General features: G+C 48.2%; 1 protein-coding gene across 1 annotated transcript in view; it reads right to left on the bottom strand.

Moving 5' to 3' along the window:
• The window catches only part of LOC130376998 (E3 ubiquitin-protein ligase HECW1-like), a 29,662-nt gene that overhangs the window by 4,009 nt on the left and 12,176 nt on the right, over window positions 1-13,477 (bottom strand). Inside the window, exons 13-28 of the mRNA XM_056583942.1 lie at window positions 12,842-12,947; window positions 12,005-12,118; window positions 10,274-10,459; window positions 9,945-10,079; window positions 9,379-9,487; window positions 8,637-8,733; window positions 7,461-7,544; window positions 6,492-6,598; window positions 5,208-5,322; window positions 4,950-5,063; window positions 4,506-4,658; window positions 4,080-4,178; window positions 3,173-3,302; window positions 2,299-2,445; window positions 1,623-1,737; window positions 213-411 (exon numbers count right to left, since the gene is read on the bottom strand). Of these exons, the coding sequence (XP_056439917.1) occupies window positions 213-411; window positions 1,623-1,737; window positions 2,299-2,445; window positions 3,173-3,302; window positions 4,080-4,178; window positions 4,506-4,658; window positions 4,950-5,063; window positions 5,208-5,322; window positions 6,492-6,598; window positions 7,461-7,544; window positions 8,637-8,733; window positions 9,379-9,487; window positions 9,945-10,079; window positions 10,274-10,459; window positions 12,005-12,118; window positions 12,842-12,947 (2,010 nt within the window). The remainder of the gene's footprint in view (window positions 1-212; window positions 412-1,622; window positions 1,738-2,298; window positions 2,446-3,172; window positions 3,303-4,079; window positions 4,179-4,505; window positions 4,659-4,949; window positions 5,064-5,207; window positions 5,323-6,491; window positions 6,599-7,460; window positions 7,545-8,636; window positions 8,734-9,378; window positions 9,488-9,944; window positions 10,080-10,273; window positions 10,460-12,004; window positions 12,119-12,841; window positions 12,948-13,477) is intronic.

Genomic DNA, 13,477 nt, shown 5'->3' with positions numbered 1-13,477 from the left:
ACAAACAGATCGTGGAAGAGGAAGACGTGAGCAAGATTTTAAGATAAGTGAGCCTTTAAAAGACAAAAAGATCGTGGAAGAGGAAGATGTGAGCAAGACTTTAAGATAAGTGAGCCCTTAAAACACGCACACATGAGCGAGAAGCTAACCACGGCGAAAGCCCGTTTTGTCTGTTGTGTGTGCTGGTGAGTCATCTGTCGGAACCGTCCTACCTGGGCAGCGAGGTGACCTTGCCCCACTTCTCGATGCAGAAGCGCCGCAGTCCGCTGGAACCCCTGAGGGAGGAGAAGCCCTCGTACGGCACGCTGGACGTCCCGGTGACGAACTGCAGCAGGCGCAGACGCTGCTCGTTGTTGAAGCACTCCACCGCCGCCCAGAACCAGCGCATCACCACGTGGCTGTCATGGTAACCTGGGGGAAGGAGAACCAGCATCACTACATGGCGGTCATGGTTAACTAAGGGAGGGAGAACCAGCATCACTACGTGGCTGTCATGGTAACCTAGGGGAGGGGGAACCAGCATCACTACGTGGCTGTAATGGTTACCGGGAGGGAGAACCAGCATCACTACGTGGCTGTCATGGTCACCTAAGGGAGGGAGAACCAGCATCACTACGTGGCTGTCATGGTAACCTAGGGGAGGGGGAACCAGCATCACTACGTGGCTGTCATGTTAACCTGGGGAGGGAGAACCAGCATCACTACGTGGCTGTCATGGTAACCTAGGGGAGGGGGAACCAGCATCACTACGTGGCTGTAATGGTTACCGGGAGGGAGAACCAGCATCACTACGTGGCTGTCATGGTTACCTAAGGGAGGAAGAACCAGCATCACTACGTGACTGTCATGGTAACCTGGGGGAGGGAGAAGTACTTTCAAACTGAAAGTAAACTTACATAGCGTAATGCTGCAAAAGAGGTGTGTCTAATCCTATGTTACTGCCGGTCTCTACCATGAGGTTAGGGTTCTTTGCTCTGAACTTCTTTCCGTAGAGACAACTAAGACCCAGATAGGCTGTTTGGCGAGAGCTCTCTGCAAATATATTTGAGTGCTGAAATGGTCATGAATTATTCCCCTTTAACATCTCACTTCAGATGCCTCCCTTCTTTACTGCCGCAGGCAAAAAGGAGTGAATTCTTGCTCCATATCTGATGTTCAGCGGAGCAAAACACGTCCTGTTCTGCTGCCCGTTGACATTCAAAACGGTAGACGAAGAAAAGGAGGTGATGTCCTTTATAGGCCATCTGTAGTTTCCTTCACTAAGAAAGTTCCCTGAGGTGATGTTAGCCCTAGCTAATGTTACCCCTGCTATAGCTGATGTTACCCCTGGCTGACGTTAGCATTAGCTAATGTTAGCCGTAGCTTAAGTTAGCCCTCGCTAATGTTAACCCTGATGTTACCCCTAGCGGCTGATGTTACCCCTAGCTGCTGATGTTACCCCTAGCTGTTATTGTTACCCCTAGCTGCTATTGTTAGCCCTAGCTGCTAATGTTACCCCTCGCTGATGTTACCCCTAGCTGATGTTACCCCTAGCTGATGTTACCCCTAGCTGATGTTACCCCTAGCTGATGTTGGCGCCACCATTTGAGTGTTGATGGGGGGGGTGGGGCTCCACCATGTACCTCCTCTGTACTCCGTGTGGCTCCTCCAGTCACTCAGGTCGATCTCCGCTGTGCCGGCGATCACCAGCTCCAGCTCCCTGGCATCGAACACGGACACAAGCCGGGAGTCCACCACCTGGCAGGACACGCAGGAGCACAGAGAGACGGGACAGACGGGACAGACAGGGAGACGGGACAGACGGGACAGAGTGGGATACGGGACAGACGGGACAAACAGAGAGGCAGAGAGAACACAGAGAGAGAGAGAGGGAGAGCGAGAGAACACAGAGAGAGAGAGAGAGAACACAGAGAGAGAGAGACAGAGAGAGAGAGAACACAGAGAGAAAGAGAGAGAACACAGAACAGAGAACACAGAGAGAGAACACAGAGAGAACAGAGAGAGAGACAGAGAACAGGGAGAGATGGGAGAGAGAGAGAGAGAGAGAGAGAGAGAGAGAGAGAGAGAGAGAGAGAGAGAGAGAGAGAGAGAGAGAGAGAGAGAGAGAGAGAGAGAGAGAGAGAGAGAGAGAGAGAGAGAGAGAGAGAGAGAGAGAGAGAGAGAGAGAGAGACGGGACAGACAGAGAGACGGACACGCAAAATTAAGGAAATGTGCAGTATGTGTGCTTCTTTGCCTGTGTGTGTGTGATTATGTTTCATAAGGTGTGTGTGTGTGTGTGCGTGTGCTTGTGTGTGTACCTCGTAGAAGCCCCGGACAAGCGCCTCGTTCTGCTGCCCCACCCCTCTCTCCGCCCGCCACCGCACCATGCGTTCGATGTAGTCCTTCTTGTTCTTCTCCGTCACCTGAATGTGGCTGCCGCCCGACTTCAGCTCCCGCTCCGTCACCTTGGGGACAGGAACGTGATGGAAAGAAAAAAGTCCTCTTTATAAAAAGGTAAAGACTTAAGAGCTATCGTTTGAGTGCAACTCGTAAGAGACTTTTTCCTCAGCCTTTGGTGATGAGGAAGGGGAGAACGTGTTTTGACCTGCGACATGATTTAAGACCACGCCCAGCTCAGGTCTGACCTGTTAATCACAGGTGCAATCGCGCAACATGGTGGAGAAATGCCTTGCCAGGGCTTTTTCCTTGGGTTGCTGCCCTCTTCTGCTCTCTAATCTCACCCACAGCCCCTTCGATAAATGCACTTGACGACTTGTATTGAAGGAACTGCTTTGTACTAGTCTGGCTATTGCCAGAGCAATCGTAGATTGCACGTTGGTCTTCAGCCCAAGAGGCGTGATCAACGGGCCTGGTTCAAGTGACTCTGTACACGATTGGCTGCTTGCCATGGCTTCCCTGTCGTCATTGTGTTAAACCAGCCAATAGCACGGAAGGGGAAAAGCCAGCTTGGTGATTGGCTCCCGCAAAAAAGGTATCGGAAGCAGAAAGAAATGTATTTTTCTTCTCCAAACCCTTGTGCAGGGAGAATACAAATCCCTGGCAGAATGGGAGGGGATACCCAGTCTAGCTTCGTAAGGCTTCAACAATAATCCCGTTCTCAGTGTGCTTTCTTCCAGCCAAGGGATCACTTGCTGAATCTAACACACACACACAAACACACCAAAGACCAACCTGTCCAAAGACCTCTTCGTTGACGGTGAAGGTGAGGTCCAGGATGTCAGTGATGGTGTTGTCCTTCATCCACTGCAGGGACTGATGGAACTCTTCATCCAGGTACTCCAGGTCAGAGAGATCTGTAGCTCTGAGGGTCAAATATATAAGAGGTCAGAGGTCAAAGAGATCTGTAGTACTGAGGATCGGATATATAAGAGGTCAGAGATCTGTAGCTCTGATGATCAGATAAACAAGAGGTCAGAGGTCAAAAAGATCTGAAGCTCTGAGATCAGATAAACAAGAACTCAGAGGACAGAAAGATCTGTAGCTCTGAGATCAGATATATAAGAGGCCAGAGATCTGTAGCCCTGAGGATCATATATACAAGAGGTCAGAGATGTGCAGCTCTGAGGATCAGATAAACAAGAGGTCAGAGATCAGAGAGATCTGTAGCTAAATAATTTGAATCCAGCAAAAAATTCACACAGTACATAGCTGAATATGTATATTATTTCCAACCCACAGTGCATTGTGTTTTGGGTAGCCTCCTGTAGTTGGGTTGGAAGACTTCCACTCCTGAAGTGAACCGAACCAGCATTCCCCGTGAGGTGGAACAGAGTTAGTTTGGCCGCCTCAGAGTTCGATGAGTTCACACCGCGCCAAACAAACAGGGGGGGGGCAAACGGTCCAAACGGCGCCCTGACTTACTAACTTGAGGCCAATTTTTCCCTGAATGTTTGCATCCTAGTGCAGACTTTTGTTCCCTGACCTGACCACGTTAAAGTCATTAAAGGTAAACCCAGTTGTGGTTCTATTCTGATGATAATTATAAAATCGGATCTAAAACTGTTTCTTAAGAACATCACAAACAGCATCGGTTCAGGCAGCTGTCGACAGACCAATCCGACAACTCTGAGTTGCTCACAGTCTGAGGAGAGCTTTGTAGAAGGGCCGGGTGAAGAAGACATCCAGCAGGTAGTGGTGGATGAGGCCCAGGCCCAGGATACGCCCGCTGAAACGGAACCTGCACACGCACAAACACACAAATCAGAAAGGGATTCTAACCATCCTATTTGGAAGTCTTTGCATTTTTGTGTGTGTATCAACTCTATTTATACAGCACATTTCATACACTCAATGTGCTCCACATAAAAACATGTCTTACAATAAAATCAAACATGTTTTTGTTTTTTTCCCAAGAGTCCTTAAAATACATTCACAGACAGATTCTAAAGAATCCATGAAATTCATTTGAATAAAATGAGTAATAAGTTAACCATTAACACCAGTGCCTCAAATTGTGATGATTATGAGGTCTGCGAGCTTCACAGCAGATGGAGGTTCTCCTCACCACTGTAGGTGGTTCTCCACCAGCGCAGACATGGGGCTGATCTGAAGGGTGTAGGTGTCGTTGGCGGAGTATTCAAACAGGCCGTAGTACGGGTTGAAGAGCTCCTGGGACAACAGGAAGAAGAACTCTCTGGAGGGGCCGCTGTAGTCCAACCTGAACACAGCAGGAAGTCACCACCACAACAGGAAGTCAACACCACAACAGGAAGTCAACCCCACAACAGGAAGTCAGCACCCCAGCAGGAAGTCAGCACCACAACAGGAAGTCATCACCACAACAGGAAGTCATCACCACAACAGGAAGTCGGCACCACACAGGAAGTAAACACCAAAACAGGAACAACTCTTGAGGTTAAGGAGAGATGTAATAGCTCAACATATTGATTAATTCTGTCAATAGCGTCAATGGTTGTGTGTGACGTGAAAGGTCAAAGCGTGAACATACCCCTCCTCCCCCAGGAAGCTGACGTAGAGCTTGTTCTTCTGCAGCTCTTTGCGGGAGAACGCCATGACCTGGTCGAAGGTCCCCTCCAGGAGATGATCCCTCCTGACCAACAACCTGCGGGAGACCAGAACTTCATCACGGTCTTTCTGGCTCCTTTACTTCTCAACTCTTATTACCCAGACATGAACAGTCAACTCTGTGTCCAGTAAAGCTATGCGTGTGTTCTCCTTGGTCGTGATCAGAGATCAGGGGACTTACCTCATCTTGCCCGGCCCCTGGCCGTAGCCTTTAGCCTCCAGCTTCCTTGAGAAGTTTCGTAGTTTGGCTTCAAAGTCTCGACGATACGGAGCCGGGGCCGGGGCCCTCTGTAGGCCTGCACACACAGGCACAAGCACACACACACACACACACACACACACACACACACACACACACACACACACACACACACACACACACACACACACACACACACACACACACACACACACACACACACACACACACACACACACACACGTACGGGCACACACACACAGTTTGTGTCCCGGTGGATTAATTGTGTTGTTTGCTTGTTCTCTTTTGCCCACATTTCTTGAAGTTCTGGGAGACGGCTGCTGAGGTCTCTAAGACGTTATTCAGGCCCTGCTGTGCCCAGAGATAATAATACAAGCGGAGAAAGGCTTTTCCAGGTCACGGTTTGACAAGGAAGAGTTTAAAGGAGAATAATGAGCAGCACAGAGGTAGGGAGCAGCCAGACAGGGAACCTCTTCCTTTGATAGAACTCTGATAAAGTGGTATGAGGGAGTGTGTGTGTGTGTGTGTGTGTGTGTGTGTGTAGTGGTGTGTGTCTGTGTGTTTCTCTTTGAGTGTTGTGTGTGTGTGTGTGTGTGGTATGTGTGTGTGTGTGTGTATATTTATAATGGGGTCATTACTTGATGGAGATATTTACGAAAATATAACCAAGTAAGCTGTGCTCTATTTCACAAACATAACATGAAGACATGAACATAGAGATGGAGACATGAACATAGAGATGGCGACAGGAACATAGAGATGGAGACATGAACATAGAGATGGAGACATGAACATAGAAATTGAGACATGAACATAGAGATGGCGACAGGAACATAGAGATGGAGACATGAACATAGAGATGGCGACAGGAACATAGAGATGGAGACATGAACATAGAGATGGAGATGGAGACATGAACATAGAGATGGAGACATGAACATAGAGATGGAGACATGAACATAGAGATGGAGACATGAACATAGAGATGGCGACAGGAACATAGAGATGGAGACATGAACATAGAGATGGCGACAGGAACATAGAGATGGAGACATGAACATAGAGATGGAGACATGAACATAGAGATGGAGACATGGACATTATCCCTTCACCAGAGATAATAGATGCAGATATGAACATGGGTTTAGAGTAGGATACAGTTGGGTACTGTAGGAGATACAGTAGGGTACAGTAGGAGATACAGTAGGGTACAGTAGGAGATACAGTAGGGTGCAGCAGACCTACCAGGAGAGCTGTGAGGCGAAGCGATGGGGGAGCTGCGAGGGGAGAATCCCCGACTGGTGTGGAGGGCGTGAGGAGCCACGAAGGACATGATCTCCTCCTCGAATAAACTAAAGGTAAACAACAGAAGAACGCTTTAGAACCTTTACCTCGGCAGGACTCATCTTCTCCTCCAGAACCTTTATCTCAGTAGGACTCATCTTCTCCCCTCGAACCTTTACCTCAGTAGGACTCATGTTCTCCTCTAGAACCTTTATCTCAGCAGGACTCATGTTCTCCTCCAGAACCTTTATCTCAGTAGGACTCATCTTCTCCTCTAGAACGTTTACCTCAGCAGGACTCATGTTCTCCTCCAGAACCTTTACCTCAGTAAGACTCATGTTCTCCTCCAGAACCTTTATCTCAGAAGGACTTATGTTCTCCTCTAGAACCTTTACCTCAGTAGGACTCATGTTCTCCTCTAGAACCTTTACCTCGGTAGGACTCATCTTCTCCTCCAGAACCTTTACCTCAGCAGGACTCATGTTCTCCCCCAGAACCTTTACCTCAGTAAGACTCACGTTCTCCTCCAGAACCTTTATCTCAGTAGGACTTATGTTCTCCTCTAGAACCTTTACCTCAGTAGGACTCATGTTCTCCTCTAGAACCTTTACCACGGTAGGACTCATCTTCTCCTCTAGAACCTTTACCTCAGTAGGACTCATGTTCTCCTCCAGAACCTTTACCTCAGTAAGACTCATGTTCTCCTCCAGAACCTTTATCTCAGTAGGACTTATGTTCTCCTCTAGAACCTTTACCTCAGTAGGACTCATGTTCTAGAACCTTTACCTCGGTAGGACTCATCTTCTCCTCTAGAACCTTTACCTCAGTAGGACTCATGTTCTCCTCTAGAACGTTTACCTCAGCAGGACTCATGTTCTCCTCCAGAACCTTTATCTCAGTAGGACTTATGTTCTCCTCTAGAACCTTTACCTCAGCAGTATGACCAGGTCTGCATCACACGACAGCTTCTCCAGCGCCTGGGAACCCTCCGTTCTGATGTAGTGGATCTTCTCCCTGCAGTATTGCGACATATAAATATACACAGATGGATTCAGTCAGGGGATTTAAAGGACAATGCAGAGCTGGGTGATCTCACGATCGTAATCCCTCTCCTAGCTTCACTAAAACCTTTGTCACCAATAGCATGATTCTTTAATCATAAACCTGCCTGCCACCGATTTCAACAAAAGCAAACAGCACCTTGGTCTTTGATAAGACATCTTGTAAAGTACTTGTGAAGTACGGTGATTCACTGTGATATTGTGGTCCACAAACGACTGACCGATCACATTGACTCAACAAGACGGAGATGCTATCTAGCCATTGTTGACATTCGTCGCAGGCGCACGCTGAATGCTCTTCCGAAGGATTGGTCCATGTTTGCCAAACGATATTGATTCTGTGAGAGGATAGGAGACCGTAACCATGGATATATCAGCCAGACCGGAATTGTCCTCAAAAGGATATGGCCAGTGTAATGACTTTAGTTGTTTATCTTTTCTTTTTGCATTTTGATGCTTTATTCATGAAGATGCAGTGAGAGACAGGAAGAGAGGTAGAGAGGAGAATGGAGAGAGGGGAAAGGGGAGGACACACAGCAAAGGACCAGGGGAAATCAGTGACTCTCTGAGGATATAAGTGAGCAGTAGCTAGTCAGTGACTCTCTGAGGATATAACTGAGCAGTAGCTAGTCAGTGACTCACTGTGTATATAACTAGTAGCTAGTCAGTGACTCACTGTGTATATAACTAGTAGCTAGTCAGTGACTCACTGAGGATATAACTGAGCAGTAGCTAGTCAGTGACTCACTGAGGATATAACTAGTAGCTAGTCAGTGACTCACTGAGGATATAACTAGTAGCTAGTCAGTGACTCACTGTGTATATAACTAGGAATATATATAACACATCAGTGGTTATCTGTTTCATGACTTTCTAAGTACACCCTTCGTCCAGTATTGTTTGTGTCTCCAATGTGAGGCTGTGTTTTGGTATAGGTTTGCTTCCCATTCCTCCATGTAGGCAGAAGGGGACCGGTGAGCCAGTGAGTGTTAGTGTGTGGGAGGCAGAACCAGAGGACCAGCATTGGAGAGGGCGTGCTTCCGACCTCAGTGCAGGGTTTCTGGCCAGGCTGGCCTGTCGCTCCTCTAACATGTCAAAGACGTTGGGCTGCCACAGAAACGCCACAATCTTGTCATTGTAGGCTAGGGAGAAGACAGGGAGACGGAGAGGAGAGTGACCCCCCTCTGACAGTAAGAACTCACTCACACACACACACACACACACACACACACACACACACACACACACACACACACACACACACACACACACACACACACACACACACACACACACACACACACACACACACACACACACACACACACACACTAGAGTGCGTGTCTGTTCCATTACAGGATGAAATAAATAAATGAACTCATTGCAAACAACCCCTCCAACTCCCAGTTTAGAGGCGGCTCCCCTCCTACCCTCATCCCAAGCTCATTAAGCATTTCAGTCTACAAATAGTTCAGTCACAGTGTGCCACAGATGCCTTCCATTGTCGTCAGTCGTCATTCATTAATAAACATCCTAACTCAAGAATAGGGTTAGGGTTTTTACAATACAGTGGCACATTGCAATAAATAAATAAAGTCACGTTTCGTGAGCCCCTTAATGAAGCTCTGGTTTAGATGTTGAGCTGCACTTTGAATCAGGCCTGATGTAGAGTGTAAAGTGAAAGTACTATGATAGTAATGTAGAGTGATGGATAAGTACTATGATAGTAATGTAGAACGATGTATAAGTACTATGATAGTAAACTATTAAATACTCCACATGCTTACAGAGTGCTGCTGGCGGGGGGGCGTCCTGCTGGCTCCGTGCGGCCGGCACCAGGCTGTCGCGGGGCCGCACCCTCAGGGACGACCCGGGACGTCTGGAGACGTCGGAGGCCTGGAGGCACACAGAGACCGTCAGTCAGGAGGACCAGCACGGTGCTGCTGTGCTGCGTCTGAACAGCAGCCTACTTCCTGTTCCTACCCGGTGTTCCTACTTCCTGTTCCTGTCATCCTTGAGAAGGACAACATCTTCTCAATGAAAAGGTGGCATCCCGTCCAAATGTCCATTCAGGTTTTTTAAATAACTGGTGCTGTTTAAATGAATGACCATTATTATGATTAATAATTAAGTCTGTGTGAGGAGAGACAACTGTGGGTGGAGGGGTGGTCAGTGTGCGGGTGGGGGGGGGGGGGGGGGTAGTCTGTGGGTTGAGGGGCGGTCTGGTTGGGGGTGGAGGGCGGTCTGTGTGAGGGTGGAGGGGGCAGTCTGTGGGTGGATGGGGCGGTCAGTGTTGGGTGGAGGGGGCAGTCTGTGGGTGGATGGGGCGGTCAGTGTTGGGTGGAGGGCCTACCTCCCCGGCGCTGTAGCTGCGCAGCCTCTGCAGGTGGGGTCGGTGGGAGAAGGGGCCGGGCGGGCGGCCGCACCGCAGGGAGACCCGCGGGTCGATGAAGGTGGTCGCTCGGCTGTTGTGGTCCACGAAGAACGACTGCGGTGGAAAGAGACGACCGAAGCCTCGTCAATATCAGTGGACGTCAAACATGGACGCCCTGCCTTGGTTAGAGCGAAAATGCTTTTTTGAGTTGATTCAACTAAGCCCCAGGTAAGATGCATCTACGTTTTTTAGTGTCGTTGCTCGTTGTCTTGTCTTTGTTGCCTCTCACACACCCCCCTCCCTCTCACCTTGCCCTGCATGTCCGTCTTCATCTCCCAGCCCCGGGGCAGCTCCAGCCGGGGGTCTGCGAACGTGTTGAGGAAGACCACCAGGTCGCGGTTGTGTTGGTAGCGCTCAAAGTTCCTGGCGTCCCGTCGCACCTTCAGGATCATGTGCTTCACGCAGGAGCTGTTGGCGAACGTCCGGTACGCCCCCTTGGTTCAGAGACGGAGAGCGTTCGATTGGTCTTCATGTGGATTGGATTGACGACGAACAACGGAGAGCTGATAAGATGATCCATCGATTTAGATGACACCGCACTGTCACTGCACAAGTAGCTAACATTTACGGCTTTGGTGTGGGAGGGAAACCGAGAGTGACCAGAGGAGACCACAAAGTGGAGCTACAGACTCAGGGTTTGAACCCAGGACCTCATGCTGTGCGGCAGCAGCACTGACCACGCAGCTGGTTTACCACCGAAAGGCTGGCAAACCAGCCTTTAGGAAAATCATATTGATCTGTAGCTTTGCTTTTTCAATGTCAAAGTTCCATTTATATTTGGAGCTACACTTCCCTTACATTTATAGTGCACTTTCTGTTCTGTCTCTTGGATACCGCCTTCTGTCTAAGGATGGAAGACCTCTCGCTGCTTCTACAGAGTGACTGATGGGTATCTTTGATTTGTTCACATCAGAAGTTACCCCGTGGAACACATATCAGCTATCTTCACAACACGCTGAACATCACTGATGGCCTGGAGATGAAAGGCAGCAGCGTCTCACTTTGACCCGGGCTGACCCCCCGTTCTCAGGGGAAGAACGTCGGCCAACTGGATCCAGCTGCCTGTGGCCTCATGTTCCATAACAGAACCAGAATTCTGAGGCCGTGTGTGTATGTCTACACCTTCATGTTCCTGTGTGAGTTCTAAGGATTATGATCAGTGTTTGTAATAACGCCGTTTCAAAAGAACGGCGTTAGGTACCGCCGTTATTTTTTCAGTAACGGGGTAATCTAACTAATTACTGTTTCCGTCGTTACAACGCCGTTACCGTAACTGTATGTTAAATGCGGTGCGTTGCCATGAATTGATTGCATAAAATGCGTAATCCGAACACACCCCTGGCTTCAGACACAAACTGCTAGTGAGGAGACCGGGTGGGTTAACAACGAGATAAGCGATTATGATTTGCTAAGGCAGAGTCATGTTTCATGGTAGCCAATCGGAGCCAGTGTTTTTACACGAGAGCCAGGACACGCGCGCCACACACACACACACACACGCACACACCAAACAGAGTCAATGAAGCAGCAGAAATGGCGAGTCCGGAGCAATCCGATGAAAAGTTGGCATTTTCTGTAGTATTCGGCAGATGTTCCACAGCCTTTGCAGCTAAGCAAATAAAAATTCAGTTGGAAGTATATCAGGGCCTTGAATGGGCAGTTCCAAATTCTTTGACATATGGTAACTTTCTTTTTTTACAGTAACGCAAATAGTTACTTTCCCTGGTAAGTAGTTACTTTTATTAATGAGTAATTCAGTTACTAACTCAGTTACTTTTTGGAACAAGTAGTGAGTAACTATAACTAATTACCCTTTTAAAGTAACGTTCCCAACACTGATTATGATGCATGTCTTTACACACAATGTCTCTCTCTGTGTGTGTGTGTGTGTGTGTGTGTGTGTGTGTGTGTGTGTGTGTGTGTGTGTGTGTGTGTGTGTGTGTGTGTGTGTGTGTGTGTGTGTGAGAGAAAGTACTCACATAGTTGGCGTGCAGCACAGTGAAGAACTCTGGGTGGGTGATGAACTTGACAGCGGGGGACTGAAGCAGAAGGCTAATGCTCTGGTGATTGACAGGTAAGTGGTTTCTCCTTGGCTCTGGAGCCAATCATACAAGAGGAAGAAAAAAACATTATACTGATATTCCAAAAACATTGTGCAAGGCAAGTCTGCATTAAACTCATGTCCATTAGCAGTGGCTAATGCACAGTAGCTAGATTAAAGGTGCAGTATCTAATGCACAGTAGCTAGGTTAAAGGTGCAGTAAGTAATGCACAGTAGCTAATGCACAGTACTAGCTAGATTAAAGAGGCTGTCTGTAAAATGAGTGTGTTGTAAAGAGAGGAGTGAGAAAACAGATGATACGGAACATAAAATATTTCAATTACACTTACATTATAGATGTTTAATGTTAACTACAGCACCTCAAGGACTCCATGAATAGTGAATTGTACTTCTGTGAACAGCTATGTCTCCTTGCTCTTACAGAGGCAGCGATTTTATGCGTGATCTACTGTTCGCACTACCCACTAAAAACCTAAATATAGATATGACTCTACAGCCTATATAATATATCTAACTACTCATGGTGCATTGTTTATTCCTATGCCTGCTCTGCACTTGATATTTCTTAAACTAAGTTGGCAGCAGCTTTTGATTTTAGTCGCATGGAGACGTCTGCTAAACGACTCAGTGCTGGAGTCCACTCAGTGACCCATTTCTTATGGTTTAGTGGCGCTTCGTGTAGCTTTAGTGGTACTTGGTGTAACTTTAGTGGCGCTTTGTGTAACTCTGTACCTGCTGCTGCTGTTGTAGAAACGCCTCCATCCTCGGGGCTGCCTCTCCTCTCAAGCCTCCTGCTCCCCTCGTCCCCCTCGTCCCCCTGCTCCTCCCCCTCCTCCATCGTTCTCTGGTGGTTCTGGTACCTGATGGAGAGAGGATGGGTCGTGAATCATGTCTCGAGTTGGACAGGTCTCCTTTATCGATGGCCTCTCTCCCCTCTCTCCTAACCCTGCCCGGGTCATGAGCTGCCTGTGGGGGATGTCCGAGTTGTGGTTCTTTGTGTGCAACCGTTTTGTGTTACAAGAGTCGATTGACGAACCGATGCACGTGTTTGATTGGTTGGATGTGTGTTCCGGTGTACGGATCAGCAGTGGACCAACCACATGCCGTTGAGTCTATTGTATTTGTATCGTCGTTCGAGCAGTAACGGTCTCAAAGGGCTTTGGAGGTCCTGTTTCATGACATCAACCTCGTCCCACGAAAGGCCTAGGGCAGACTCCCTCAAAGCTGCAGGATGTAGCATTTAGTGGCATCTGGCGGAAGAGACTTGGAATATTATTTTTACGTTTGAATGAGTGCGTCATCCAATGAAAACAAGAACTGCTGTGTTTTCCTTAGGATGATTATTTAATATCTGCATAGGGAGGGGGTCCGCCGTGTTTCTACAGCAGAC

Source organism: Gadus chalcogrammus, chromosome 23 (assembly GCF_026213295.1).
Source record: "Gadus chalcogrammus isolate NIFS_2021 chromosome 23, NIFS_Gcha_1.0, whole genome shotgun sequence".
NCBI classification, from domain to species: Eukaryota; Metazoa; Chordata; class Actinopteri; order Gadiformes; family Gadidae; genus Gadus; species Gadus chalcogrammus.
Note: the sequence above shows the minus strand (reverse complement) of the source record. Positions and strands in the feature narration are given on the sequence as shown.